This window comes from Python bivittatus, unplaced genomic scaffold (assembly GCF_059951505.1).
Source record: "Python bivittatus isolate LINGU-HERP-01145 unplaced genomic scaffold, Pbiv_v1 ctg000160_np1212, whole genome shotgun sequence".
NCBI lineage: Eukaryota > Metazoa > Chordata > Lepidosauria > Squamata > Pythonidae > Python > Python bivittatus.
Window position 1 is genome coordinate 11,252,307 of NW_028277076.1, and position 25,336 is coordinate 11,277,642.

General features: G+C 51.0%; 1 protein-coding gene and 1 non-coding gene across 4 annotated transcripts; one reads left to right on the forward strand and one right to left on the reverse strand.

Annotated features, from left to right (window-relative positions):
• The first annotated feature begins 3,567 nt into the window (after positions 1–3,567).
• On the forward strand, positions 3,568–3,692 carry LOC112540671 (U6atac minor spliceosomal RNA). The gene has a single exon (XR_003084743.1). It is a non-coding gene; the product is annotated as a U6atac minor spliceosomal RNA (small nuclear RNA).
• Positions 3,693–5,491: 1,799 nt separating this feature from the next.
• Positions 5,492–24,343, reverse strand: WDR5 (WD repeat domain 5). Of its 3 annotated transcripts, none has more exons than XM_088147240.1 (14): positions 24,187–24,343; positions 22,848–22,986; positions 21,127–21,235; positions 18,940–19,013; positions 18,095–18,184; positions 13,408–13,497; positions 12,671–12,754; positions 12,461–12,516; positions 9,635–9,681; positions 9,441–9,516; positions 8,069–8,102; positions 7,479–7,553; positions 6,879–6,966; positions 5,492–5,671 (listed from the first exon to the last, which is right to left on the reverse strand). In XM_088147240.1, exons 2-14 carry the CDS (start codon positions 22,926–22,928, stop codon positions 5,571–5,573), a joined length of 1,005 nt encoding a protein of 334 aa, XP_088003366.1. In that variant the 5' UTR covers positions 22,929–22,986; positions 24,187–24,343; the 3' UTR covers positions 5,492–5,570. The 3 variants fall into 3 exon arrangements, with proteins under 3 accessions (XP_088003366.1, XP_088003367.1, XP_007428489.1); XM_088147241.1 differs by having other exon boundaries at positions 22,848–22,930; positions 24,187–24,336; XM_007428427.4 differs by lacking the exon at positions 24,187–24,343 and adding an exon at positions 23,095–23,278.
• Between the last annotated feature and the right edge of the window lie 993 nt (positions 24,344–25,336).

A 25,336-nucleotide genomic window follows, 5' to 3' on the forward strand; every position in this document is an offset into this window, starting at 1 on the left:
GTAAATAAACAAAACAGCAGTATAACTATATAATGTTGTATAAAGAAGAAAGCTAACTATTATATATAATTATATAAGTTATACATTCTATTCATTATGTATATATATATAATTAATATTAAATTATTGATATAAACTATTCTATAAAAGGAGTTATATGGGGAGAAAAATCATAGTAGCCTTCAGGGCAACCTGATCTGCTCAAGCAGCCCTGTTAGAGGCCACCCGTATTCGTCCAGTGTGAAGATCAGAAAGGATCCCAGGATGGACTGCTCGGGATGGGGGGGAGGGGAGGGAGGGGAGGGGAGGGGGCAAAGGAGTTGCAAGAATCCCGCAAGGGCCGTTCATCAGGGAAGCCGTCCAGACAGTTCCACCGCTTAAAGTCAGCAGAAGTTTCAAAGACACCAATGTCTCCAGACAGCTACATGTCAAGTTCTTTTAACTGTTCTTCAGATGACATATATAAGAAACACATCATGCTAAAAGCTATAACGCAAATATACCCATTTAGAGAATGACTTCTGACTTGACCATCCCAACTTCCCTTTCAGGAACAGAATAAACACTTGCCATATTGAGTGCATATTCTCCTCCTCCTCCTCCTCCGAACAAACAGTAAAATAAAGGACCATCAACCCCCCAACCAAAAGTAAAATGCCCCCCACTCCCCAAAACCATAGAGAGGGTCCCGATGAAGCTGCTGAACAGGATGCTTCTAGTCCGGATTCGGGCCTGGGCACGGAACGGAAGCCGCCCGTTCTGCAAGAAAACGCTGCCGGTCTCGGCCCGATGCGGCAAAGGCTGGCCGGAGGTGAGGGAGGCCGGAAAGCGTCGCCGGGCAGCTGGAAACCGTGCCCCGTTTCCCACTCCAGAGGGGCAGAAAGGGGCCTCCCCAGCGAGGACTGCGGCCAGCGCGGGTCTCCGCAGCCGGGCGCAGCCCACGGGGTCTCCCGGGGTCCGTGAGGGCGGCTGCCAGACGCCCAACCCGGAGGGGGAAGGGCCGGCGTCAGCTGGGGGCTCGTCGCTGGGGCGGCTTTCTCCGGTAGAGCAACCTGGAATCTGGACAGCGGAAAGGGGCCCCCCCACCCGAGGCGCCCGCCCCGCTGCGCCTCAGATCTCCTCCGCAACGCCTCTTCTGCGGGGCGAGCGCAGCCGTGGGGCCAGGACGGGGCGGCTCGCCCGTCTCCCCGCAGGAGCGGCGGTCTCTGGGGCCGGCCGGGTTGGACGCCGCTGGCTTCCCTGCAGCTCAGCCGCGGGTCTTCAACGCCCGCCGCGCTGCGCGGGAAGCCGCGGCCGGGCGCCGGGAGGCCCCGGGGGTAGGGCAGAAGGGGCCAGTCGGTGGGAGGCGGCCATGGGAGAAAAGTAAATCTGCCCTCCTCCTGAACAACAGGAGGCAAGAATCTTGAATGCGGGGGGGGGGGAGCCCCCTGGAAAGAAGCCCCGAGTTCTGACACAGAAGACGGAGCCCAGACCGGGCTTCTGCGTCCGGCGAGGCGTTGCTCTGATCTGCCGGGATGGGTTTGAGGGAAGGTGCGGGTTAGGGGACCCTAGGTCAGGCGGTGGCTTAGACAGAAGAGCACGGCCAACTTCATACCGGCCACCAGCGCAACCTGATTTCTGCCATACTTAAGAAACCGATCCAAAGAGCACTTACTGGCAGCGAGCAGAAATGATCCAGCCAGGAGGCGAAGGGTCCCGCAAGCGGCGAAGCCCGCCACGCCACCCACAGTCATGGGGGCTCCGCCAGGTCACCCTCCTGGGCTCCAAACAGGCAAAGGTTTTCAAGTGAAGACAGACCCACGCTGCTACTCTACCCCCGCTGCGCAAGGAGACAAGAGCCCACCCACCAACCCCCAGTTTCAGATCCTCAGAAACCGGTTGAGGAGTTGCCAGCGTGACTGGGAGAGTTTCTGCTGGATCTCTCCAAACTGGGGTTGGAAATTAGCACCCACCCCCTTTCTCTTCTCCACCACCTCCTGAAAGGTTCTCCTGCACTGAGAGCAGATATAGGGCGCATATGGCAGCGCGCGTCCAGCTGTGCCATTCCCCTTAGCAATTCCTGCCCCGTTTCTCCTTCCCGTGATCATTATCGGCTAATACAGCTGTGCAGCAGCTGATGGGAAGAAATTCTCCTTCATGAAACTTTAACTCTAAATCCACTTCAAAATCCTCTAGTTGGATTAGACAGAGGAAGCTGTTTCTCTTATTAAGCTCCCTGCTCCCATTTTAACAAACAGGAGAAATTCCCCCAAATGCTGTTGTGTTAATGCTTAATAGAAAGAAGGCAAGTTTTAAGCCTAAAATTATGACATTCAAAGAATGAAGATGACAGAAAAGGGGGATGCTGAATTGTAACCAGAAGATCAGATTTTTTTTTAAATATTTGGTGGTAATGTTGTAAAGCTCAACAGTTCTGGAAAATGACTTACACTAGAATGGAAGAAATTTTAAAAGTTGAATTTCCTTACTAACCTTAAACCTTACTCAACTGAGTGCGTGGTAATGGCTGTGCAGACACCTCCCGCTGGAAAGTCCGTCCAAGTCCCTCGGCGGGACGAGCGGGTGCCTTGCTCGCACCCACCTGGTGCGCGGCGGAGCAGCATCCCCCGCCCAGAACGAGGGCCAAGAGCGGGGCCGTGAGGGATTTGCAGAGGGCCCGAGAGACAGCGCGAGCCCACCCCCAGTCAGGGGGCTTCCGGGTGACTTTGCGCAGTCGCGCTCGCAGGACTGGTACGGGGATCAAACGAAGCAAGACCCCGGGAGAGCCACCTTGAGCTCCGGAGTGGAAAAGGAACGCCTGGCCCCTGCCTGCCCGGCCCTCCTCCGCTGTCTCCCCCGCCGGCATTACCGCAACTCAAGCCAACACCTGGCACCGCGCCAGGTTAGGGCCAACGCTCAGGCGCCACTTTTGATTCGGATCCAGGGCGGGGCCCCCAAACTCCACCGTCCGGACTGGCCCTTCCCCCGCGAGGACCCCCAGCCGGGGTCCGGCGCAGTCACGCGGGGACTCGGACCGCGGGTCGAGGCGGGCGCCCCGTTGCCGCTCCTGCGACTGAGGGGGGGGCGCCCGCCCCTGGCGGGAGGCAAGGAAGCGGCGCGGTGGGGATTCGAAGCCGCGGCTCTCGGCGCCCCGGCCTCCCCTCGGCCGCCATCTTGGAAGAGGGCAGAGGAAGCCGACGCTCCGGCCCCGAGGATTCGCCGGACTTTTCTCTCGGCGATGATTCGGTTATCGCGAGGCTCCATATTCGTCGGGGAGTTTCGGGGTGTGAATAAACGCCTTGCTTGTTTCGCAAAGAGGCCAAGAGAAGACGCGTTTTGCATCCCGATTGGATAAAAACCGTGCATATATTATCGCGGGCTGAATGGGAAAGCGGTCGCTGGTGTCGAAGAATCCAATTAGTTGCTTTGGATTTGCAGCTCTGTTGCACTGAAGGTCTATTCTGCATTAACCCAGTGTTAGGAGATAGCAAAGACGGCCGAAGCTCCTACAAGCCCCCTTTCCTCGCTGTAACCTAGAGGCTTGCTGTTCCCTGAGGTTTAAATAGCGCTGGGGCGGTGGTTCACTTCGTGTTGTATGAAAGGAGAGAAGGTTAGCACTCCCCTTGATAAGGATGGAAGAGGCCCTCGCGGCCTGTGCAACACGCATATGGTTAAGGCGCTGCCACTTACTTCGTGGCATCTAACCAGTTTTGGGGCAGAGGGCAGCACAGCCTGCTAACCTCTCGCTGAGGGCTCTACTCCTTGCTTTTGCTGCAGCTGGCCATACTTGCCCTCTGCGAATCTCCACCCCCTTCGGACAATCCTGCCAGAGGGCACTCCGTTAAGCAGCGGGCATCTCACTTAAGTGCTTGCTCTCCTTTAACAGAGCTCCCCCTTCTCTGAAGTAGCTAAACAGAACCGTGTGACCATGGCAGCTTTTTGAATTGGCAACCAAGGCCACCCCTTTGGTTGGGATCCATTATTGCCACGCTAAAACCGGCCAGGTGGCACCTCTGGAAAATTAAGCAGGGTCAGACCCTGTGAGGGCTCAGATCGGAGACTACCAGGAGATCCTAGGGCCGCAGGCTAGAGCGGCAAGTTATCAGAAGAGAAACCCTAAAAGGAAATCGCTGCCAAGGAGGCTACCGCAGAGGTGTCTGGGGATCCTTAAAAATGAACTGGGGGGGAGCGCGCGTCCTGCCGCTTGCTTTGGGTTCCTAGCTGTGCTTCTCAATCCCCTTCTCTTGCGGGCGCCGAGCCTCAGCCCAAGCCTGGCTGACTGGCCCCGATGCCCTGCTCCCGGTTACTCCTGGAATCTGCCCTCCCCACAGTGCTGGACTCTCCCGGCCGAAGGTGCTCTTGAGAGGCAGTGCTCCGAACCAGGCTGCAGTGGAAACGTCTCGTCTCGCACCCATCCCGTTGAGAGGCCCAAAAAGCCTCAGCACGCACTTCAGGCAGCGCCAGCCCCCCCACGCCCCCACCCTGGGGGGCTCTGCAACAGTCCTCCAAGTGGGGCAGCCACCTTGACCCGCCACCTGCCCTCGGGAACACCCCGGGCTCCTTCTTGGCCAAAGTTCCTGGAGCAACGGGAGTTTGCAAGGGGAAGAGAAGAGGCTAGCCCCCTGGGCGGCTGGAGTCCCAACCAGGGGGGCCTGACCCTCCCCGGGCACGCTCCATTGATGCGTTTGTCTGAAGCAAGCTACAGGCGTCCCAGGTAACACTGCCTTGAATGCCACCCTCCAAACACACACACGCCAGCCAGCTGATCCTGCTGTCAACCACATTAAATCCCATTTTTTATTCTGTCATATGGTCACTGTCTCGGATGTGTAAGATATCAAGAGCGCCATAAAAGAAAGGAAAAGGATGAAAAAGTGTCAACGCCAGAAAAGATACAGTCATACTATTAGCAATACAAGTTCATACAGAGAAATTTTCCAGATAAAAAAACTTTTTACACTGAAGTAACTGTACACATATTGTGAAATTTGCCAGAATGGTTTTAAAAAGTAGAAACAAAAAAAAGGGTCACAAGAGCTGGTTCTTTTTTCCAGGGGGGCAGCTAAGAGGGGAAAAGCCTTGAAGATTTTCACCGCAATAGCATCTATCAGAGCGCACAACACGGAGGAAAGGGCTCTTGAAACTGGGTAGAAGCGGGACAACACAATACACACTCATTTGGTCGCATTAAAAATATCCTTTTGTCTTTCGTGATGAGGCATATTGTTAACCGCTGAGCTCTTCCATTTAAGGGTCACTGAGCTAGGGCTTAAATAAGAACTTTAAAAAGATCCACCTTATTTCTAGCTGTGGGGGACGGGACACCCTCCCCCTCCAGGCACAGGGCAACTGCTTCCTCTGAGCAAAACCAGGGAGGGGCCCAACAAAAGGAACAGGCAAAAGAAAAGGAAGCTTCTGTTCTCCGCCAAGCGACGCTGCACCTTCCCTCTTAAAAATCACTCCGGGTTTCCTGCTAATGCGGCTGAAATGTGGGTTTTTTTCCTTTTTTAAAAAAACACAAACACGAAATACCCTCCCATTTTATGGACACCACCCCAACAGTCTCCACGTGATGTCGGTGCCAAAAGCGTTTAACAGTCACTCTTCCAAAGTTTAATGGTCTTGTCATTCTCTAGGGCTGCAGAGGCGATGATGTTTTCGGTCGGATGGCAAGCTGTGGAGATCACGACGTCTGTTTGGAAAAAGGGACCGAGACGCCATTACCAACCAGCACGAGAGTGTCTGGGCCCAGCACCGGAAGCCCACTTCAGGTTGCCAACCCAAGCGCCGCTCTGCTCCAAGGAGCCTCAAAGGACAGGCCTCACCCACTTCCACCTCAGCAGAGGCTGCCATTTGCCAAGAAGGTCCGTGACCCCGTGGGCTAAAAGAATTCTGGGCATGGCCTTGGCCCGTTCGCTGGCATACAAACGGCTGCCGTCAGCCTCCCTGCTGCAGCCAAAGGCCACGGTGGCAAAGAACCGCCGCACGCTCGACGCCTGACTGCGGCCTGGCAGGGCAGGGCGGGGCGGGCAAAGCTCTCCCTGCGTCGTGCAGCAGAAGGGGGCCAACCTGCAGGAGCCGCTCCCCATTCTCTGCCTGGCCAGGGGGCTGGAAGGGGGGCTCCGACCGCCCCCAAGATGGCGGGAGCCGGCCAGGACCAGCGGCTGCAGCTGGACAGGAGGCAGGTGGGCTACCTTCATGGCTGGGTTCTTACATTCCTAGTGAATGGCAGTGCATGGCACAATCTCTTCACTTTTTTATTAACAGTTACATAATCGTAACGCTTGCATCGTGATCATGTGCAAGCCACTCTGGATGCGGTTACCGTGGAGATGTGCTCAAGAGGAGCCTGAGGCAGTGGGAGGGCACAACTACTCTAAGCAGGAGTCCCCAATATTCCCGTCCAGGCCAGGGAGACCCCTTCGACTGTTTGTGGCTTCATGGCAGGGACAATCGCTGCCCCAGGACCCGAGCCCAGTTAACGCCCTGCATCCTTCCCTCTAGGCTGGAACGAGGATTCCTCCTTTGGGGGGTCTCTCAGCAGGTGGGAGGGAATCCTGAGGGCAAACAGCGGGAGAGAAGCCGGAGGCAGCGGGCCGGAACGCCGGATTGGGGCCCTACAGTTCCAGGCTAAGGCAGCAGGTCCAAAGGGGCCTCCTTAAAGATGTTCTGGGCGTGAAGCTGGAAGCGCTTGGACGTTAAGCTCTCCCCAAAGCTCCAGCTTTCCAGGCCACCCCCTTAGCAAAGCTGACAGCATGCGAGGGGGCTCTCACACAGCCCCGAAAGGCAGCTGCATCGCATCCCCCTTAAGGTGGCTTCCAAGCCAGAGCGTTCAGCTTACACATTTGGCTGCCTCTCCAACATCTGGGCTTTGCCCAAAGCGCCCCAAGAGAGCCTACCTGTGTGCCCTTGCAGCTTCTGTACAATCTCTTTTGTTTGGAGGTTCCAAATGTAAACTAGGTTGTCCTCCGAACCCGATACGATCCACTAAAGAAAAGAAATGCATTCAGAACAGGAGGACGGAGCATGCATGGGCCCAGCGACCGCAGGTCCAATGGCAAGGGCCGCTTCCCACTCTGCTCCGTACATCACCAAGGCTTTCCCCTGCTTCACCACTCCTACCGGCCACCCCTCCCGCCCCTAGGTGGTTTTCTAAAGCATCAAGACCTCCATTTCTTCTCATCTGGGGGGACGCACATCACAAGGGGGGAAGCAGCCTCCTGCCTCACAGTCGACACTCTGCAAGTCCTCGGCAACCACAGGCGCTCCTTGCCCGCCCATTTCTTTAAAAGGCAAGTCTTCCAGGTCAGACCCAGTGCCAAACCCTAGATGCTGCTCCCTCGAAAGGAGCTGTGGCTGCCTTGCCTTCACCCAGGCCCTGCCTCTGAACTTGCACACTGTTCTGCACTGTTGCTCAGGCAGGATTTGGACTGATGGGAAACGCACCGGGTCCTCTTGTACATCTGGGCTGTGTAACCGCTCAGAAAAGAGATTCTCACCTTTCCGCCAGTAACAGAAAAGTTGGCAAAGATGCAATACTTCTCATTCTTGTGGCCCGTGTAGGTCTTGAGGCACTGGAAAACAGAAGGCCACAGAACAACCTATCACATCCCAGCAGTAGAGCCAAGATAGGGCAAGACTGCTGGCACAGAGGGTGGGGGTGGGGTTGGCTCCCACTTGAAAAGCTGCAGACTTTCCCCAAAGATTGGTCTCTGGACAAAGAGGGAACTTCTGCTCCAGATATATCGGCTGCACCCTTCCCAACTCTGTGGTCACACATGATAGGTTTTAATGGTCTGAGAATATTCAGAAACTGGACTTTGGAAGTTATTTGTCAAACAGAAGGGGGCTACTGCATCAGTTTCAAATTACTGTTGAACTGAGCTTCTACTGTGGGAGGACAGTAAGAAATAAAGCTAACAGTACGTATGGTTAGTCTAAGACTTCTTAATGCACTTGTCACACTGAAGGCAGTGCCATCTGTTTCTGTATAAACACACGAGGGTTTTAAACTAACCAACCATTCTATGGGTTCATTGGAGGATCTTCTGGATTCAGCTGATTTTTTAAGGGAAACACAGGAACTCACCTTCCCTTTGCTGTAGTCCCAAAGCTTTAGAGTGCTGGAGGGAAGGATGGGGGGGAAAGATCTGGTTAGAGAGGCCCACAGAATGATCCAACACGTCTTTCTTTTCCCACCACAACCATCTACTGGCCTTCAGGTTTCTTAGGGCCCCCATCTTCCCTTCGCTCCCCACTTTTGCCTTCTTGCCCGTCTCCACCTGTTCTTTCACACCATCTGTTTTTCCCCTCCTTGAAAGAGTTTTAGAACCACACCTGAATATTTATCTTTTGGAGTTTATTCTTTACTTAACCACTTCTCTGTTTGGAGGATCCTAGGCTACTTCTAAATTTGGAGCCTAAATAAGAGCTGTTATAAAAATACAGGGGGGAATAAACTCTGTAGGGCTCACTGAATTGCCTGAGGGAAGAATGAGATAATTGCAAACAGAATTAAAGCATTTTAAGAGAATAATTAAAACCAGGAACTCCCAATCAGTATTTCTGCAAGGTGCTAACACTGAGACTACAATACTGTTGACCAGTGTTTCCCACCCTTGGCAACCTCCTGATGTGTAGTCTTCAGTACCCAGAATTCCCCAGCCAGTGTGGCCATTGCTGAGAATTCTGGGAGTTGAAGTCCATACATCTGAAAGTTGCCAAGGGTGAGAAACACTGTGATAGATCCTACTGTTCTTATCTCACATGGGATCTAGAGCTGATTTGCGATGCAACCAAAGGCTGGTGCAAGCGATCTGGATCTTTTGATTCTCATATAACAAAAAGCAGGTCCTGCAAACTCATAAAGCTCCAGGCTACGGAGTGGTTGGCCACGTGGCCCTCAGGAACTCTCCCTGTAGAAGTATGTGCACAGAGCCATTTTCTCAGCACAGCTCTTACCATGGTTCTCTGGAATCCAGGCCATGCCAACATAACGCCCTGGGCCTAACTTGACCTGGTCCAGCATTTTGCCTTCTGCAAACAGAGGACAGAGGAATCCCCGCTGTGCCTCTTTCTCCCCCCGCCCCCGGAGTTTCTTCCAGGGCCAGGGGCTGTTCTTCAAGGAGGACCAGACAGCGCCTGGAAAACCGCTGAGGCCATTTTTTTAATATTAAATCTTGCAAATATGATTATTCTCCAGTCATGTACTTAAAATAGTTTCCTTTCTGCCACTTTTACAATTACAGCTTGGCAAAAACCTTTGAAGGTGTTTTGGGCTAAAGACTCTGCCCCCCGAGTTTTTCACATCTAGCCTAGGAAATCAAGACACAAGCTGGCCCCGAGCTCTTCAGGGCTAGATGCACAGAGGGCCTTTCCCCACAACCTCAGTCAGCGGTTCCCTCCTTCCTACTGCAATTATTTTTCTTTTGAAAATCGGAATGGCATTCTTTGGCTCTTACTTATCCAGAGTTGCTGCTAGAATATATTTGCCATTTGGAGAGAATTTTACAAAAGACACAGGGGGATTGTCGTCATCTGAAAGAGAGAGAGAGAAAGAAAGAAAGAAAGAAAGAAAGAAAGCACTGTTTTAAGTCCAACATGGTGAAACAGGGATTTGTTTGCGCCAATTCCTTTTGGAGTGGAGCCAACTCACCAATCAATGTTTTCAAGCACTGGCCAGAAGCCGTGTCCCAGATCCGACTGCAACGCCAAGGGAGAGTCATGTTAGTCATGCAGAAAAGCTTGGGGGACGGACGGACGGACGGACACGCACACACACTCAGCAGAGCCAGGGCACTCTGAATGGAAACTGCCAGAACAAAGTCCGGTAGCATCCTTCACTTGGTTTTGACAGGAAACGCAGACCTTTCCTAGCTGAGACTAACAAGCTTGTGATTGTAGCATCTGGATCAGGGCAACTTCACTAATTCTGTTTCCCAGCACGGGTACATTTTAGAGCAAAGAACTCAGGAATTTCTTTATTTTTTTTAATACTAAGCTTTCAGGATTTCCCTCCAAAGAATCTTTTGTCCAGAAATGGTCTGTCTTCAAAAGCTAGGAATGATTTCCATGTGCAATAGACACAACGAGGCAGCTGAGCAGAGGCCAGGGGAAGGAAAGTGCTGGGGTGATCAGGGTGGGCTGCGTTCAAAGTTAACCCTGGTGGCAGGGGGGAGGTCAGGCAGGCTGATGCACAGGAGGAGGGGAGGGGGCCAGGCTTACCCTGCTGCCCTGAAGACACTTTGGGCTTTTCTCAGAGAAAACCAGGAGTGAGAAAAATGTTCCAGGCTTCAGCTTGGCCTGACCACAACCCACCACGTTCCTATCTCTGAGACAGAGACATGGAGGTATTGTTCTGCATTAAGCCCATAATTTGCCCCAACCATCTCCACAATTTTCAGGGGTGCTGGGATTCTGATTTTTCAAGCTTCCAGCCCAGGATTTTTTGGAAGAGTGGGAGGACCGGGGGTGGGGGGACAACAGAGACATTGTTTGCATCAAACTATGGCAGTTTCTCCTCTTCCCTCCATTTTAACTGATTTCAACAGGCAGCAGCCCCACGAGGTAGACTAGACCAGGAAGGCAAATTTCACTGAAACTGGCTCTAAGAACAGAATCTTGCAAGCCTCCCTGTGCTGGACCTCCTCCATATAATTCAGGGGCTTAAGGGAGGCACCTGCCTGGGCCACTTCTGAACGTTACCTCGTTTCCCAGGACCTAAAAGTGCTTCGGCCCCTTTCACCTAGGGAACGGCTCCCACATATTTCTGTCAAGGTCGCCTTCCTTACTCTCTACCACAGACCACCATGAGTTCATTGGGAAACTGGTGGCACATAAAAAAAGACGACGCACAATGCTACTCAGGTGCACTCAAGGCTGTCAGGGGCTCATGCCACACCATGGCTCTGAGGATTCCTGGCACTCACCCAGGAAGCTGCCATTAATCACCCGCCGGCCCGCCACAACTCTTTATTCCCAGGACAGGATGCGCAGCTACTGGCAGCTTGATGGCTCCCCTGGCTTCGTGCAGGTGCTGCGGGCCACAGGCTCCCAGGAGCAGGACGGTTCTCCCCACCAACCCCATTTGGTTTTAATTTAACATGCTTGGGTTTGTTCTTTTTCAATGTTCTTATTAATTTTTTGCAGGTTGGATATAGCAGAATTTTCCCCTGCAGCATGTTTTCTCTTCACACATTAGGGTGAAGAGACCTTTTCAAATGAAAGTTTCTTCTACAATAACAGAAAACACTGCTGCCTTTTCTTTTTATACTCTCCACCCCAACGGGGTCTCGGAAAGCAGTGAGGAACAGGGGCTGTGCGAACGCGGAAGGGAAGAGAGCACGCTGGGTGCGGTGGGAGGCGGAGGCTGCAGGGGAAAAGAGCCCAGAAATGCCCTCCCCGGCTACCTTGCGGGAGGGAGGGGCAGCTGGGCAGGGCTGGGAATGCCACCGATGGCTCTGTTCTAAGCCCCCCCGCCTGTCATGTGACCCAGAGTGGGGCCGCTGGGAGGAAAGGCAGCCCGACCCCGAAGGCTTTGTTTTTAATCAGGGGAAACAGCAAACAGCAGGAAGGGGATGGCAAAGCAGGAGAAGCTGCGGTTGCCTTTCTGCATATGGGGGCTCTGGGCAGGGTTGAGGTCTTAAGCTTCCAATTTTGCCCCTTGCGTTCCCAGAAAGGGGAAAATAGCCCAGATTGGGAGTGGGGGGGACAAATGCACAGTTTGAGCCTTGGCAAAGGTTGAGGGACCCTTGGACCAAGCAAAAACCAAAGGTCCAGGCCCCAGTGCTGCTTCCCCTACATCCTGTCCTTCTCAGAGCCCTACAGGGTCACGGGAGGTGTCTGCAAAAGGCAGGAGCTCATCGTAAAGCACAGAAAAAGCAGCTTTATTCAGCCCAAGAGAGAAAAGGAATACAACGCTGTTAACACAAAAGAGGAATAAACCCATGGCCCTCCTCTGAAAGTCCCTCCCTCAATAGAAAGCCCATCATTCTCCAGTCCATCTCCAAGTGTGGGGGCTTCTGGGGGAAAGAGTCAGAGAGACTTGCAAAACAGAGACTGCAGATGTTCAACCCCAACTAAATTCAGGCGGGGTATACGGGGGGATCCAGGCACTGTAGTAGCCAGTGGCGCAAAGCAGGCCAGAAGAGGTCTGGTGTCTCTGCAGGACACATTCTCTGGCTACAAGAATGGCATTCCCTTGCCCTCAGCTTAGGGATGAAGGTGGGAACCCAGCCTGTGAGTCTTCACCGGATTTCCGCCATGTGGCAAGAAACCACGCTTGTGCCTTTTTTCAAAATCGAGGGTGGAGCCAGTGTTAATTCAAGGGACGTGTGCCCCCCCCCAGCCAGGTCTGCAACTCCCTCCCCCCAGCGCAAGAATGGTTTGCAGCTCTGCCTATGCACCTGCTTCTGCCAAGCCCAAGTGGACACACGGGGACCTGCACAGCCCTTCAGGTGGCTTTCCTTTCCTCCTTACTCACCACAGACCGTCGTAGCTGCTGGATACGATCAGGGAACCGTCGCGGTTAAAATGCACCTGAAGGCAAGAAAAGACATTGCCATTTGGGGGCAGAGGGAAGCAAGGAAACCAGCTCCTGGGCCATTCCCTTTAATTGCCCCACAGAGGAATACCCTTGACCAATCATCTTAAAGAGGCAAACATTATCTCGATTCACCCAAAGAGAACTTACAGCAGAAACGGGATCGGAATGAGCCGGCAGCGTTTTCAGGCACTTCCCAGTTTTTACATCCCATATCCTCACACTTTCATCAAACTGGAAACGAAGCAGGGGAGACATTCAAAAGCTGTGCTTTGCAGAGCCTCGAAGACCTTGAGGGATTTCCGCTTAGGCAGACGAGCTCCTGACGCTCTGGAGCAGTCCTCCATGGGGAGCTTGTATTCCTCCAGCACCAGAATGAGGGCTTCTCATTTTTCTGGACACAAGCAGTGCAATGGGGAGGAGCTCTGCGTCCCATGCAGAGGCTACGAGCCACCTTACCTCTGAACAGAAGAGTCAGAACGCTACCTCCCGCCTCAGTGGAGAAAGGGGGCACCATAGCTTCCCAGGGGTCTTTCCAGCTCCCTGCTATGGAACCCTAAAAAGCAGCTGTGCCTCCATTTCACGCAGTGACATGAGAGACTGATGGGGCTTGCGTGGCAGTTTCTCCTTATGCAATATCTGAGCAGCATCTGTTCTGGGGGGCCAGTGATTTAAAATGTCAAATACCCATGGAAGAAAATTCTCATGTGGAAGTGCTTAATTTCTCCACATGAAATGACTGCCGGCTGAACGAACTTCACTCAGGAGATGTGGGGCTTCTCTCTGCAGCAAGCAAAACTAAGGGCGCCTGTCCAGCTGCATCTCCCTGAGAGGTCACCCACTCCTTTCTGCCTATGAATGGAAGTCTTTCTCAACCAGATGCTTACCGATCCCGAGACAATAAGGTTTGACTGGGGGTTGAAATTGCAGCAGAAGACATAGTTGCTGTGCCCCTTCAGAGTTTTTAAGCATTTGCCCTAGAGAAAAAGAGAGAGAGAGATGCATTTTTATAGGGAGCTCCACCCACAAACTTTGCAGAAAGAACGAAAATGGACTCAGATGCTGGAAAGGTGGCTGGTGATATGCTTGGCTCTTTCCTCAGAGCTCTGAGTGGGAGAAGAAATACATCCAGGTCTGTCCAAATTTCACTTCTGAAAAATGGGAGAGGGGGAACACTTCCTTCAGCAACTTGGAACCGACAGATGAAGCTGACCCTTGGTTCCGGACAGGCCAACGGGCACCTTTGTTCACAGAACGCATGTTTCACTTGGTGAATTCACATCACAGGGCCACGTGAAGGAGGCTGTCCTTCCAGAAAGCCATGCAAGGCTGTGCTCACTCTGATCCGGTCCGACGGGCTCTTCTAACCAAGCAGCATCAGGACTGCATGCTGGCTGGGGGAGGCAGTGAATGTGCCTACCTTCTGAAGACCACTCAGACACCTCCAGTCCCTCTTTCTTTAGTCACCGGTTTGATTTCTATCTTGCCTTTCTGTCCACAGGACAAGCATTAGTGCAACACTGTCAAAGCCTTATCTAGCAGAATGAACATTATCTCATTCAAAATTTTCAGATTGGGAAGTGGTCAAAGACCAGCCCTCTATAACTGAGAAGAGATGTATAATGCACAACGTTTCTGTGTTGCTTTGTAATTATTTTTTTTTTGAATGATCAGCCATGACAATGAAATACATGCACCAGCTCTGTCCTTTTCACCCTGTAAAATCACTCCGGAATCCCTGCAGATTTTGTTTTTGCTGAAATGCAGAACAATGATTTTAAAAATCACTCATTTTGCTTCTGCTAGTCTAGAGTGGTTTCAAAACAAAATACATTTTCTCTTTCATGCATACCTCTGGCCAAGAATTTAAAAATAATTCAATAGCTGCCACCATTAGATGGATGCAGATCTGGCTGCACTGTTACACCCAACAAAAGTACCTCAATGATTCTGTTTCAAGCCAGAGGAATGGTAGATGCTCAGATGTGAGTGACAGAGTGCAGGGTACTCCTCTAGGGCCTGTGTGTTCAACATGCTTATAAATTACTTGGATGAGGGTTCAGAAAAAAGGGGAGAGCAAATGTCTATTGCTATTCAAGAGAATCTTGACAAGCTGGAATAATCGGTAGAAACCAACAGGGACAAATGCAAAGTCCTGTGTTTGGGCAGGAAAAATCAAAGGCCTAGGGGTAGGGAACCATTCTGGACAGCAGTACAGGTAAAAAGGATCTGCGTATCTTGGTGGATCACAAGCTGAACTTGAGCCAAAGGCCAATACAATCCTAGGCCACATCAACCAAAGTCAAGTCTCAAGGTCAAGAGAAGTCATCATTCATCTCTATCCTCTGTTGGGCAGCCCACCCCTAGAATACTGCATCCAGCTCTGGGCAGTAGATTTTAGGAAGGACACTGACAGACTGGAGACTGGCCAAAGGAGACCAACTAAGATGGCAAGGAACTGGCAAGGAAAAAATTATGAGGAATAATTGGGGTTCTTAGGGATGTTTAATTGGAAAAGAGAAGCTCTACAGGGAGACATGATGGCTGTTTTCAAGTGCCTGAAGGACCATCATTTAGAAGATAAATTGTTCAAGATTCTTCCAGGAGAATGGGTTTAAATTGCAAGGAAATTGATTTTGGCTGGACATCAGGAAAAATTTCCCAGAATTATGGGTTGCTCATCAATGGAATGGCTGCCTCCTTGGCTGAAGATGTTTAAGCAAAGGCTGAAGGGCCTTCTGTGGGAATGCTGTAGTAGTAGATTTCTGCACTGGGTAGATTCCTGCAGTAGTTGCTCTCCAACACCCCTTCTGATCTTTACATTCCATGATTCATGCAGAAAGCAGATACTACTTCTGCTAAAGGATTCCCTAAAGGAGAGCATCCATAACTCCTCTGCCCAACATTCAATTCTTTCCTAGCTAATCTACAACCTGAACCGCCTATCTCTACCTGAATGGGGAAAAAAAGCTGCACTGGAAAAGAAGAGCAAGTTTGAGGACTGTTTTTGAAGCACAGCAGCTTCATGAACCTCCTTTTTACTCTCCTGAAGCACTGTTTTCCATACCAACCAACCAAGGCCAGAAGCAGATCAAGACAGAGCAGCCTCTTCCTGCCTGCCCTCCCTGACTTTCTCCTGGAGGACAGGGCAGGGACACAGGCAACAAACCTTCCGTGTTTTTATATACAGTGGGGCAAAAAAGTATTTAGTCAGCCACCAATTGTGCAAGTTCTCCCACTTAAAAAGATGAGAGAGGCCTGTAATTTTCATCATAGGTATACCTCAACTATGAGAGACAAAATGGGGAAAAAAATCCAGAAAATCACATTGTCTGATTTTTAAAGAATTTATTTGCAAATCATGGTGGAAAATAAGTATTTGGTCAATATCAAAAGTTCATCTCAATACTTTGTTATATATCCTTTGTTGGCAATGACAGAGGTCAAACGTTTTCTGTAAGTTTTCACAAGGTTTTCACACAGTTGCTGGTATTTTGGCCCATTCCTCCATGCAGATCTCCTCTAGAGCAGTGATGTTTTGGGGCTGTCGCTGGGCAACACAGACTTTCAACTCCCTCCAAAGGTTTTCCATGGGGTTGAGATCTGGAGACTGGCTAGGCCACTCCAGGACCTTGAAATGCTTCTTACGAAGCCACTCCTTCGTTGCCCGGGCGGTGTGTTTGGGATCATTGTCATGCTGAAAGACCCAGCCATGTTTCATCTTCAATGCCCTTGCTGATGGAAGGAGGTGTTCACTCAAAATCTCACGATACATGGCCCCATTCATTCTTTCCTTTACACGGATCAGTCGTCCTGGTCCCTTTGCAGAAAAACAGCCCCAAAGCATGATGTTTCCACCCCCATGCTTCATAGTAGGTATGGTGTTCTTTGGATGCAACTCAGCATTCTCTCTCCTCCAAACACGACGAGTTGAGTTTAGACCAAAACGTCCTACTTTGGTTTCATCTGACCACATGACATTCTCCCAATCCTCTTCTGGATCATCCATATGCTTTCTAGCAAACTTCAGACGGGCCCGGACATGTACTGGCTTAAGCAGGGGGACACGTCTGGCACTGCAGGATTTGAGTCCCTGGCGGTGCAGTGTGTTACTGATGGTAGCCTTTGTTACTTTGGTCCCAGCTCTCTGCAGGTCATTCACTAGGTCCCCCCGTGTGGTTCTGGGATTTTTGCTCACCGTTCTTGTGATCATGTTGACCCCACGGGGTGAGATCTTGCATGGAGCCCCAGATCGAGGGAGATTATCAGTGGTCTTGTATGTCTTCCATTTTCTAACTATTGCTCCCACAGTTGATTTCTTCACACCAAGCTGCTTGCCTATTGCAGATTCAGTCTTCCCAGCCTGGTGCAGGTCTACAATTTTGTTTCTGGTGTCCTTCGACAGCTCTTTGGTCTTGGGCATAGTGGAGTTTGGAGTGTGACTATTTGAGGTTGTGGACAGGTGTCTTTTATACTGATAGCAAGGTCAAACAGGTGCCATTAGTACAGGTAACGAGTGGAGGACAGAGGAGCCTCTTAAAGAAGTAGTTACAGGTCTGTGAGAGCCAGACCTCTTGCTTGTTTGTAGGTGACCAAATACTCATTTTCCACCATGATTTGCAAATAAATTCTTTAAAAATCAGACAGTGTGATTTTCTGGATTTTTTTCCCCATTTTGTCTCTCATAGTTGAGGTATACCTATGATGAAAATTACAGGCCTCTCTCATCTTTTTAAGTGGGAGCAGCCACAATTGGTGGCTGACTAAATACTTTTTTGCCCCACTATACATACAAAAGGATTAAACACCGCTGAAGCCGTCAACTCTATTAGTAAAGGTTATCTGATCATGGAACTGTCAGAAGAAACTCCTAAGCAAGCACTTCAAGTTATATATTTAAGGCAGACAACAGAAACAGATGTCCTCAGAAATTAACCACTGCAATTAACCCTGACTGAAACACGAGGGACTTCTGTTGAATCAGGGCATATGTCGGAATCAAGGTGTCTCTCCAACAGTAAAGTTTTTGGGGATTAAAATCAATAAATCAATAACTTGATTTGAGTTATTCTGAGGAACCGCCTTGCCCCAATCATTTCAGCCTGCCCCACTCGGTCCAGCAGAAGGGGCAGGTTGCAGACCCCACCAGTCAAGGAATTTCGATTGGTGGGGTCTAGGCAGAGAGCCTTTTCTGCTGCAGCTCCCGCCCTATGGAACATCCTGCCTCCTGAGATCCGGTGTGCCCCCTCCCTCATGGCCTTCAGGAAACGGATCAAATCCTGGCTCTGCCAGAAGGCCTGGGGGCCAGAGGGGGGCCCGCACCTGTGGAGATGGCTGGTGGGTGATGGGTTTGTCCCCCCCCCAGCATCTTGCAGGTTTTTAGGGCTAAAAATTATAGGAGGTTTTAGGGCATTTTTAATATATGTTCTTTAATTATTTATAGATTTTATCCATGCTTGGAGGGACTTGTGTTTTTTCCTTTTTTATTATTGTGAGCCGCCCAGAGTCACCCGTTGGGGGAGATGGGCAGCATACAAGTTTGATAATAAATAAATAAAAAATAAAACTTCTTACCGAGCTGACATCCCAAATTTTGAGAGTTTTGTCATCCGAGGCAGAGACAAGAAGATTAGAATCAGATGACCAAGCAACATCAGAGATGCCCTGCAAAACAGAAAAAGTATCTTTGCAATTACTTCTCATTCATCCCATGTTATTCACCTCCGACAGCTGGCAGGACCAGCAGACTTTGGTTGATCATGAGAAGCTCTCAGCAGTTACAGATTTGGTTGGTTCCAAAGCTACAACCCCAGGGCTATAGATTAAATGTGAAAGTTAAAAAAAAAATAAAATGCAGAAAGTAGCAACAGTAATCTCGTTCGTAAGATTGCCAAAAAACCTACACGGGAAGTCACAAGGAATTAGCTTGACTTGGAAGAGTCTTCATTCGAAGGAGAGGGACAGGTGTACAGGTATACACAGGTATACACAGAAGGAGGATGTTTTTGCATTGTGCACTCCTCCAGCAAATGCTTAACTTGATGTGTTCATTTACTACTCAGTCTAGGAAGTGCATTCAAAAGTCTGTCCCTGTGTTTGTGGTCAAACGTCGTATAATTCAGAAATTTATCTTCCCCTAGGTCACACCACGTGATGCCTAGGCAAACACCATTTCCCTTTATACCTTTTCCCCCAAATTGTGACCTGCCTAACTTTATTACAGAGAGACACCTCAGTGATAGACCTGGATAATTAAGCCAGACTGTAACCTCCTTCTCATGGCTTATTACAACTCCTTCTTGGGGAGGATTCTGCTCAATTCCTTACTGGTTAAGAAAGGGGATCCTGTGTCTTGGGACAATCTCAGTTAAGTCTGCAAGGAGCACCAAATAACTCCTATCCCAATGTGCCATACTTACCAGTTTATGTCCAGACATTGTTTTTTCAAACTTGCCATCATAAGCTCCCCAAATTTTAATAAGCTTATCAGCCGCTGGAAAAAAAAAAAAGGAAAAACCACCAGTGAAAAAGACTGATTATAAGGACCAGGTCAGTTTGCCACCCATACATTTTTTGCTGCAAATACAGGTAGTCCACATTTAATATCCATTCGTTCAGTGACTATTTGAAGTTATGACAGTGCTGAAAAAGGGGTACTTATGGCGGATTCTCATAGTTGCAGCCATCGCAGCATCCCTGCAGTCACAAGATCGCGACTCGGGTGCTTAGCAACCAGCACGCAATTACAATGTTGCAGCGTCCCACAGTGACACAATCACCATTTGCAACCTTCACTGCTGGCAGACTGCAAATGGCAATCACATCACTGCCGGACACTGCGACCATGTGGGATTCACCTAACAACGGCAACTGGGACTGCCAGAATTGCTGTTGTATGTCAGCGCCTTACGACCACATTTAGTTATTTATTATTATCTGCTGCCCATCTCCCCTGGAGGGTGGCTCGCTTGGTGACGGAGTTCCCAGTCCCAATTACTGTTGGTAAGCAAGGAATACCTGTCCAGTCATCTATCAAAATATTTGTATGTAGCTTTTCATCGATCTTGAAGCAGTTCACAACAGTATTAGAAATTGGTGACTCCTCCTGAGCAAACTCAGGGAGGCAGTGAAGGACAGGAAGGCCTGGAGTGATATGGTTCATGAGGTCACGAAGGGTCAGACACAACTTAACGACTGAACAATCATCTCCTTCTGCTTCCCCCAGCTCCCGTTATGCCTCGGAGTGGTCCTCTATCTGAGTCAGGTCAGCCAGAAACTAAAGCCCAGTGACCTTGACAAGCATATATGAAGTCCTATGTATGCTTCTCCCCATTCCTGTTACACAAGGGGAAGGTTTCTGGATATCCTTAGTTCATTTAAAGGGTGAGTGAATACAGAAAAATGTGGAGCACAGGCCAGGAGTCTTTCACCCCCATGAGAATTGGAGGAGGCAGGGCAGTAGGAATAGACAAGAGAGGCTTCACTGCAAGTGATTGCAGCCAGGAGGGTGAGTTGGCATCAAGCTGCCATGCAATCTTGCCCAAATGATACATACCATGAACTACATTTGTGTTAAGTTTCTACAGGAGCAGAGGAAAGGAGAAATGGACAGAACACTTTATTTGGGAAGCAACACAGCTTCAGAAAAATCTCACTTTCATCTTTGCAGAAGTCCAGTCCACAAATCTGCTCACTAAGGAGTGAGCAGATAAAGAACTCCAGTATTCAGGAGCTTCCAAAAATGTCTGCTTCTACCCAGTACAGATTATGGAGAACCAGAATGTATTGTGCAAAATGAAGAATTATGAAGTGTTTACACCAATCATAAAATTAGCTTTCTTTACAACACTGAGCATATACACAGCCTTAAGGACAACCTACAATAACCCTAATTCTGCCAGTTTTACAGATGACATGATCACCTACTGGATCAAGAAAAGTTTTTCTTCAGTTTTTCTTCAGCTAAAATGTTATGTGAGCACAGGTAACACAATGCACAATTAAAATAGCAATAAAAAGCAGAAGACCAAATTCCAGCATTTTAAAATATAGCATCTTATTGATACTGCTTTAAACCATTCAAATATCTGAACCTGATACTCAAAAAGGGAACAAATGGAAAGCCAAGTCAGCTTCCCAGAGAGGAGAGATTCCACAACTGGGTGCCCTGGAGGAGAAAAAGCGTGTTACCAGTTGCTTCAACTCCACTGGTAATGGGATTTGGAGGGGAATTTACCAGAAGATCTGGAGAGGACAAGATGGTCAAAGGACAGCCTTGAGCTATCTCATCCTCAAGTTATGAAGGGAAATGAAGGACAGATCCAGAGCACAACCAGGAACCAGTGCAAACATTTCAAAACTGGTGAAATATGCTCCCAGGGAGCCACCCCAGTCAAAAGCCGTGAACTTCCAACCCATCCCCAAGGATAGGCCATGGAGTTCTGAACAGCAGCTTGTTCAGAAGGAAGTACCCATTCTGTGACACAAACATCCATAAATGAAAAAAAAAATCACATACTTGGCTTCCACTTTAAAATTTTAATTTTAGTTCCTTTAACTGGAGTACAAGTTGTAGAAATAAAAGAAGGGAAGAGTAGGATACTTACAAGAACTGGCCAGCCACTCCCCATTGGGGCTGAATTTTACAGAGGAGACGGCTTTTGTGTGTCCTGCCAATGTGAATTTCAGGGCATAGTTTGGTTTCACAGGTGCAGGCTGAGAAAAGAAAATAATATAAGTGAAGAAACAAATCTCTCCTGCAGAGCATTTACAACATGGGCAGCGCACACCCTAGTTAGTTCTTTGACTACCAACTGCCAGGCACTTCACAATTGCACGGGATTCCCCCAAGCCCTGGTCCCTGTATACCTCCTTTCAGGCAGCAGAGAAACAATTAGTGGGCTCTTGGCGGATAGCTACGCATGAAGGCTACCCTTGGCTTCATGGAGGCAAAAAAATTCGTATAAAATAATAACTGGGTGATCTTTTTATTGTTATGGCCCATCAACTCAGCCCTGACTTCTGGTGACCACAAAGACAAGTCCCTGCAGTTTTATTGCAATGCTTTCAGATGGCTTGCCAGTACCTTCTTCCTAGGGTTGAAAGAGAGCAACTGGCCCAAAGTCACTCAGGTGGCTTCCACACCTAAGGCAAGATTAGAACTCAGTCATCTGTTTTCTGATCCAGTCCCTTAACCACTAGACCAGACTGGGTTTCATGATCCTTTTATTAGAATTAATCAAATTAACAGAAAAGTATGTGAAAACAAGATGTTACAAATGCAGGTACTGAGTCACTTTTGAAATCTGCTCCTTCAAAAATTACAAGATAGTTTTAACGACTGTCTAAAAATGCATTTACAGAAGAGAGTTGCCCATCCTGAGAACTAAATGAAGCTTTTTGTGTAGAAGCTATGTATCTGCAAATGCCAAAGACTGCCTGGCGGGGAGGCAGCTGCATTTCCACCCTCCTAACAAAGCAGCTGGAAAGTAGAACTGGACTAACTGCAACTAAGCCTGACCCTAGACCAAAGTTCCTTTGCTGCAGGAAGTTCTGATCATCTGGCAAACCTGTTAACTGTTGCAAATCCAAAATTGCATGGTTTCCTTTAACATTTCACTGTTCTATTTATTAAAGGAACAGGTAGTCCTTGGCTTACGACACCAATTCGGACTGGAACTGCTGTCGCTAAGTGACACGGTTGTAAAATGTGACATCACGTGACCCTGTTGCTTAGTGATGGCAGTTCCAGCAGTACCAGTTGCCATTGTTAAGCAAGGACCACACAGGTTGTTAAGCTAGGACCTTATGTGACCTCGACTTCTGACTTCCTGCCAGCTTCCCTATTGACTTTGCTTGTGGGAAGCTGGCAGGAAATGTTGGAAATCACGATCATGTGACCACAGAGAAGCTGCGACAGCCGGAACTACAAGAACCCATTGTAAATACCATTTGTTCAATATAGTTGTAACTTTGAACGGTCACTGAATGAATGGTCGTAACCCAAGAACTACCTGTATCTCAAAAAACATTGATTACTAGTTAGAATATGAATAAGTGAATGCAATGATTGCACAGCTGCAGTTACCATTAAACCTATAATGTATTGGAATAGATGGAACAATAGTCTGCAGTCTCCTGTCACACAGATAGCATCTATGCTAGATGTTACGGCTCCCTGAGCAACTAAATCCCACAAGCAAGAAAAGAGGAATATATTCTGAATCATCCTGTCAGCAAAATGCAGGTTTTTGTGCTATTTGGACTCTTCCAAACAATTCTACTTGGATTTCCCAGCAGAACAACAGTCTAGAAACTTTCCACTCACCTTGCTCTGATTGGTTGAGGAGGAAGGTGCTGACTGCGTTTTGGCTGATTCCGCATCCTGTTTCTTCTCTTCCGTAGCCATGACTGTGGAAAGCAGCAAGCCAGGATTAGGTTGTTTCAAAGGAGGACTTCTCCTCTCTCTGGAGAGGCAAAGAGAGGCAGAAAAAGAAGGGGCATTTTACCTATGCAAATCAAAGGAGCAGCAATGTGACTGTTGCCGTGAAGATACAAAGAAACATTTCACTCACCAGTGAAATAAGCTTAGAAGGGCGACACATCCCAGAACACTGTGAAGCCACCCAATTTTAGCCGAGCTTCTCTCAACCAAGCAGAGATGTACAAAGCGTATCAGCAGCACTGGAAGGCAAGTCCCACCCCCAATGTAGCCTCATCCTTCAGCAATCAAATCCAGTGCCACGCTTTTACAAAACATATTGGGAAATGTATAAATATATAATATTTTTACTGCGATAATGAATTGGACCTGGCTGACTTCTGTACTGTAAATTATTCAGGAGAAATCCAAACTGAAGCAGGTTCCACCGAAGACAACTGGAGGGAGATAAAACAGCCGTCTTTCAATAGTTCAGGGTTTCTCCACCTTGGCAACTTTAAGAGGCATGGACTTCAACTCCCAGAATTCCCCAGCCAGCATGTTTTAAGATGTGTGGACTTCAACTCCCAGCAAGCTGGCTGGGGAATTCTGGGAGTTGAAGGCCATGCCTCTTGAAGTTGCCAAGGTGGAGGAACACCGCAAGAGCTGAAGCTGGTCCAAGGAAGGCGGAGCGGGCTTATTCTCTGCGGCCTCCGAGAGCAGAACCAGGGGGTCAAGGACGAGGACCACCTTCCGGCGAGAGGAAGGGCGACTTTCGCTCCGGGATTCTACGCTGCACTGCAGAGCTCCCCAGGTCGGTCTGCGCCGAGCTGCCGCGGAAGGGAAGGCCCGGGTGGGCGGCCCGGCAGACCAGACCCGCCCCGCCCCGCCCGACCCCGCAGCCCACCGGCGGCAGACGAGGGGGCAGCGGAGAGAGAAGCGCTCGGCGCGGAGGGGAGGAGCCGCAGCAGAGCGTGGCCGGGGCCGCGCTCGGGTGGGGAGAACGCAGCGGCGCGCCGGGCCGGGCCCGTGAGACCCACCGACCGGCCGCCCCCGGCGGGCGCCGCGCAGAGGCCCGAGCGCGCCTCCGGAGGGCCGTCAGCGGCTTCCCCGCGGGCCCCGTCCGCGGCTCCCGGCCCCACACGGCTGGCCCGCCGAGCGCCGCGTGGGATGGAGGAGCCCGGAGGCTGCGACCAGCCGGCCCGGCGCCCGCCCGCCCCCGCTGCGCGCATCCCCGCTGACTCACCGCGGCGCCTCCTTCGTGGCGGGACGCGCGGGGCGGCTCGGGCTCCTCGAGCTCCTCCGCCGCCGCCTCCCTGCGGGCCGCCCGGCGGGAGGGAGGGAGGGGAAGCCGCGCAAGGCCTCGCGCAGGCGCACTGAGGGGCGGGAGGCGAGGCGCGACGCCGCTCTCGCGCGCGGCTCGCCCTGGTCGCGCAAGCGCAGACGTTCCCGGTACGGCGTCCCGAAGGGGCCAAGAAACGCCGGCGGAAGCGCCTCTCGCGGTTAGGCGAGGCTAGGGCGAGGAGCGGCGGAGGCGCGCGGCCGAGTTTCCGCGCGCTGCGTCCCCGGAGGAGCGCGGTGGGCCCACGCACTCCCGCTGCCTCGGCAGGGGCTTCACCGGCTACCCGCGGCGCCACCGGCTGGGCCGCTTCTCCCGCGCGCGGAAAGCCGCCCGCGGGGAGGGGGGCAGGTAGGGGTTCCCGCTTCTCGCCGGACCGGGCCGCGCTGCGGGAACCCTCGTCGAGCCCCGGCGGCTTAGTGGGCCGCCTTGTTTCTCTCTCAAGCGCGGACAACGGGCAAGGTCGCAGCCCCAGACCGTTCGTGGGAACCGGGCCACCCCCGGGCTGCTTAGCCCAGCAGTGAGCCGACCGGCCGGGGCCGAGGGGAGGAGCCCGCGGGCCGGTTGTCCGTTGGAGGAATCAGCCGAGGCGTCGGGCCGTTGGCTCGCTTATGAAGGGCCACCGCTAAGAGGCAGCTAGCTCTTCGGGGCCTGCAGGGAGCTCCCGGGGTCTCCCCGGCAAAGGCAGGCGAGGGCAAGGGGCGCCCTCGTCACGCAGCGGGCGGCGGCGGTTCCCCGCTGGGGTGGGTCACCCCACTGGCAGCAGAATTGGCCGCGAGGGCCGTGCTTCCTAAGGCGCTGTCGCTGGCGGAGACGGGCAAATCCGCGGGACGGCGGGTCTCCCCTTGCGAGACTCTCCTCTCCTCCTCACGCGCCAGCGCCTTTGCGCACCGATTCGGCCGAGGTGAACCTGCCCCCAGGCCGACACCCAGGGCGAGAAGCAGGATCAAGAAACGCAATCCGGGCAGCACAGCAGGAAAGATGGTGAATCTGGCCAACAACACAGCCACGTGTGCCACCCATCCAGCAAGGGGCTCCAGCTATCCGAATGTCAGGG

Bases quoted from the DNA above. Each gene is read 5' to 3' on its own strand.
- WDR5 (XM_088147240.1), bottom strand. From the start codon at position 22,928: ATGGCTACGGAAGAGAAGAAACAGGATGCGGAATCAGCCAAAACGCAG. The intron at 8,103-9,440 runs GTAAGAGCCAAA...CCTTCCCTCCAG, and splicing joins CTAGCAGCAACTCTGGATAA to CACTCTAAAGCTTTGGGACT. The intron at 5,672-6,878 runs GTAGGCTCTCTT...TTTTCCAAACAG, and splicing joins GAAGCTGCAAGGGCACACAG to ACGTCGTGATCTCCACAGCT.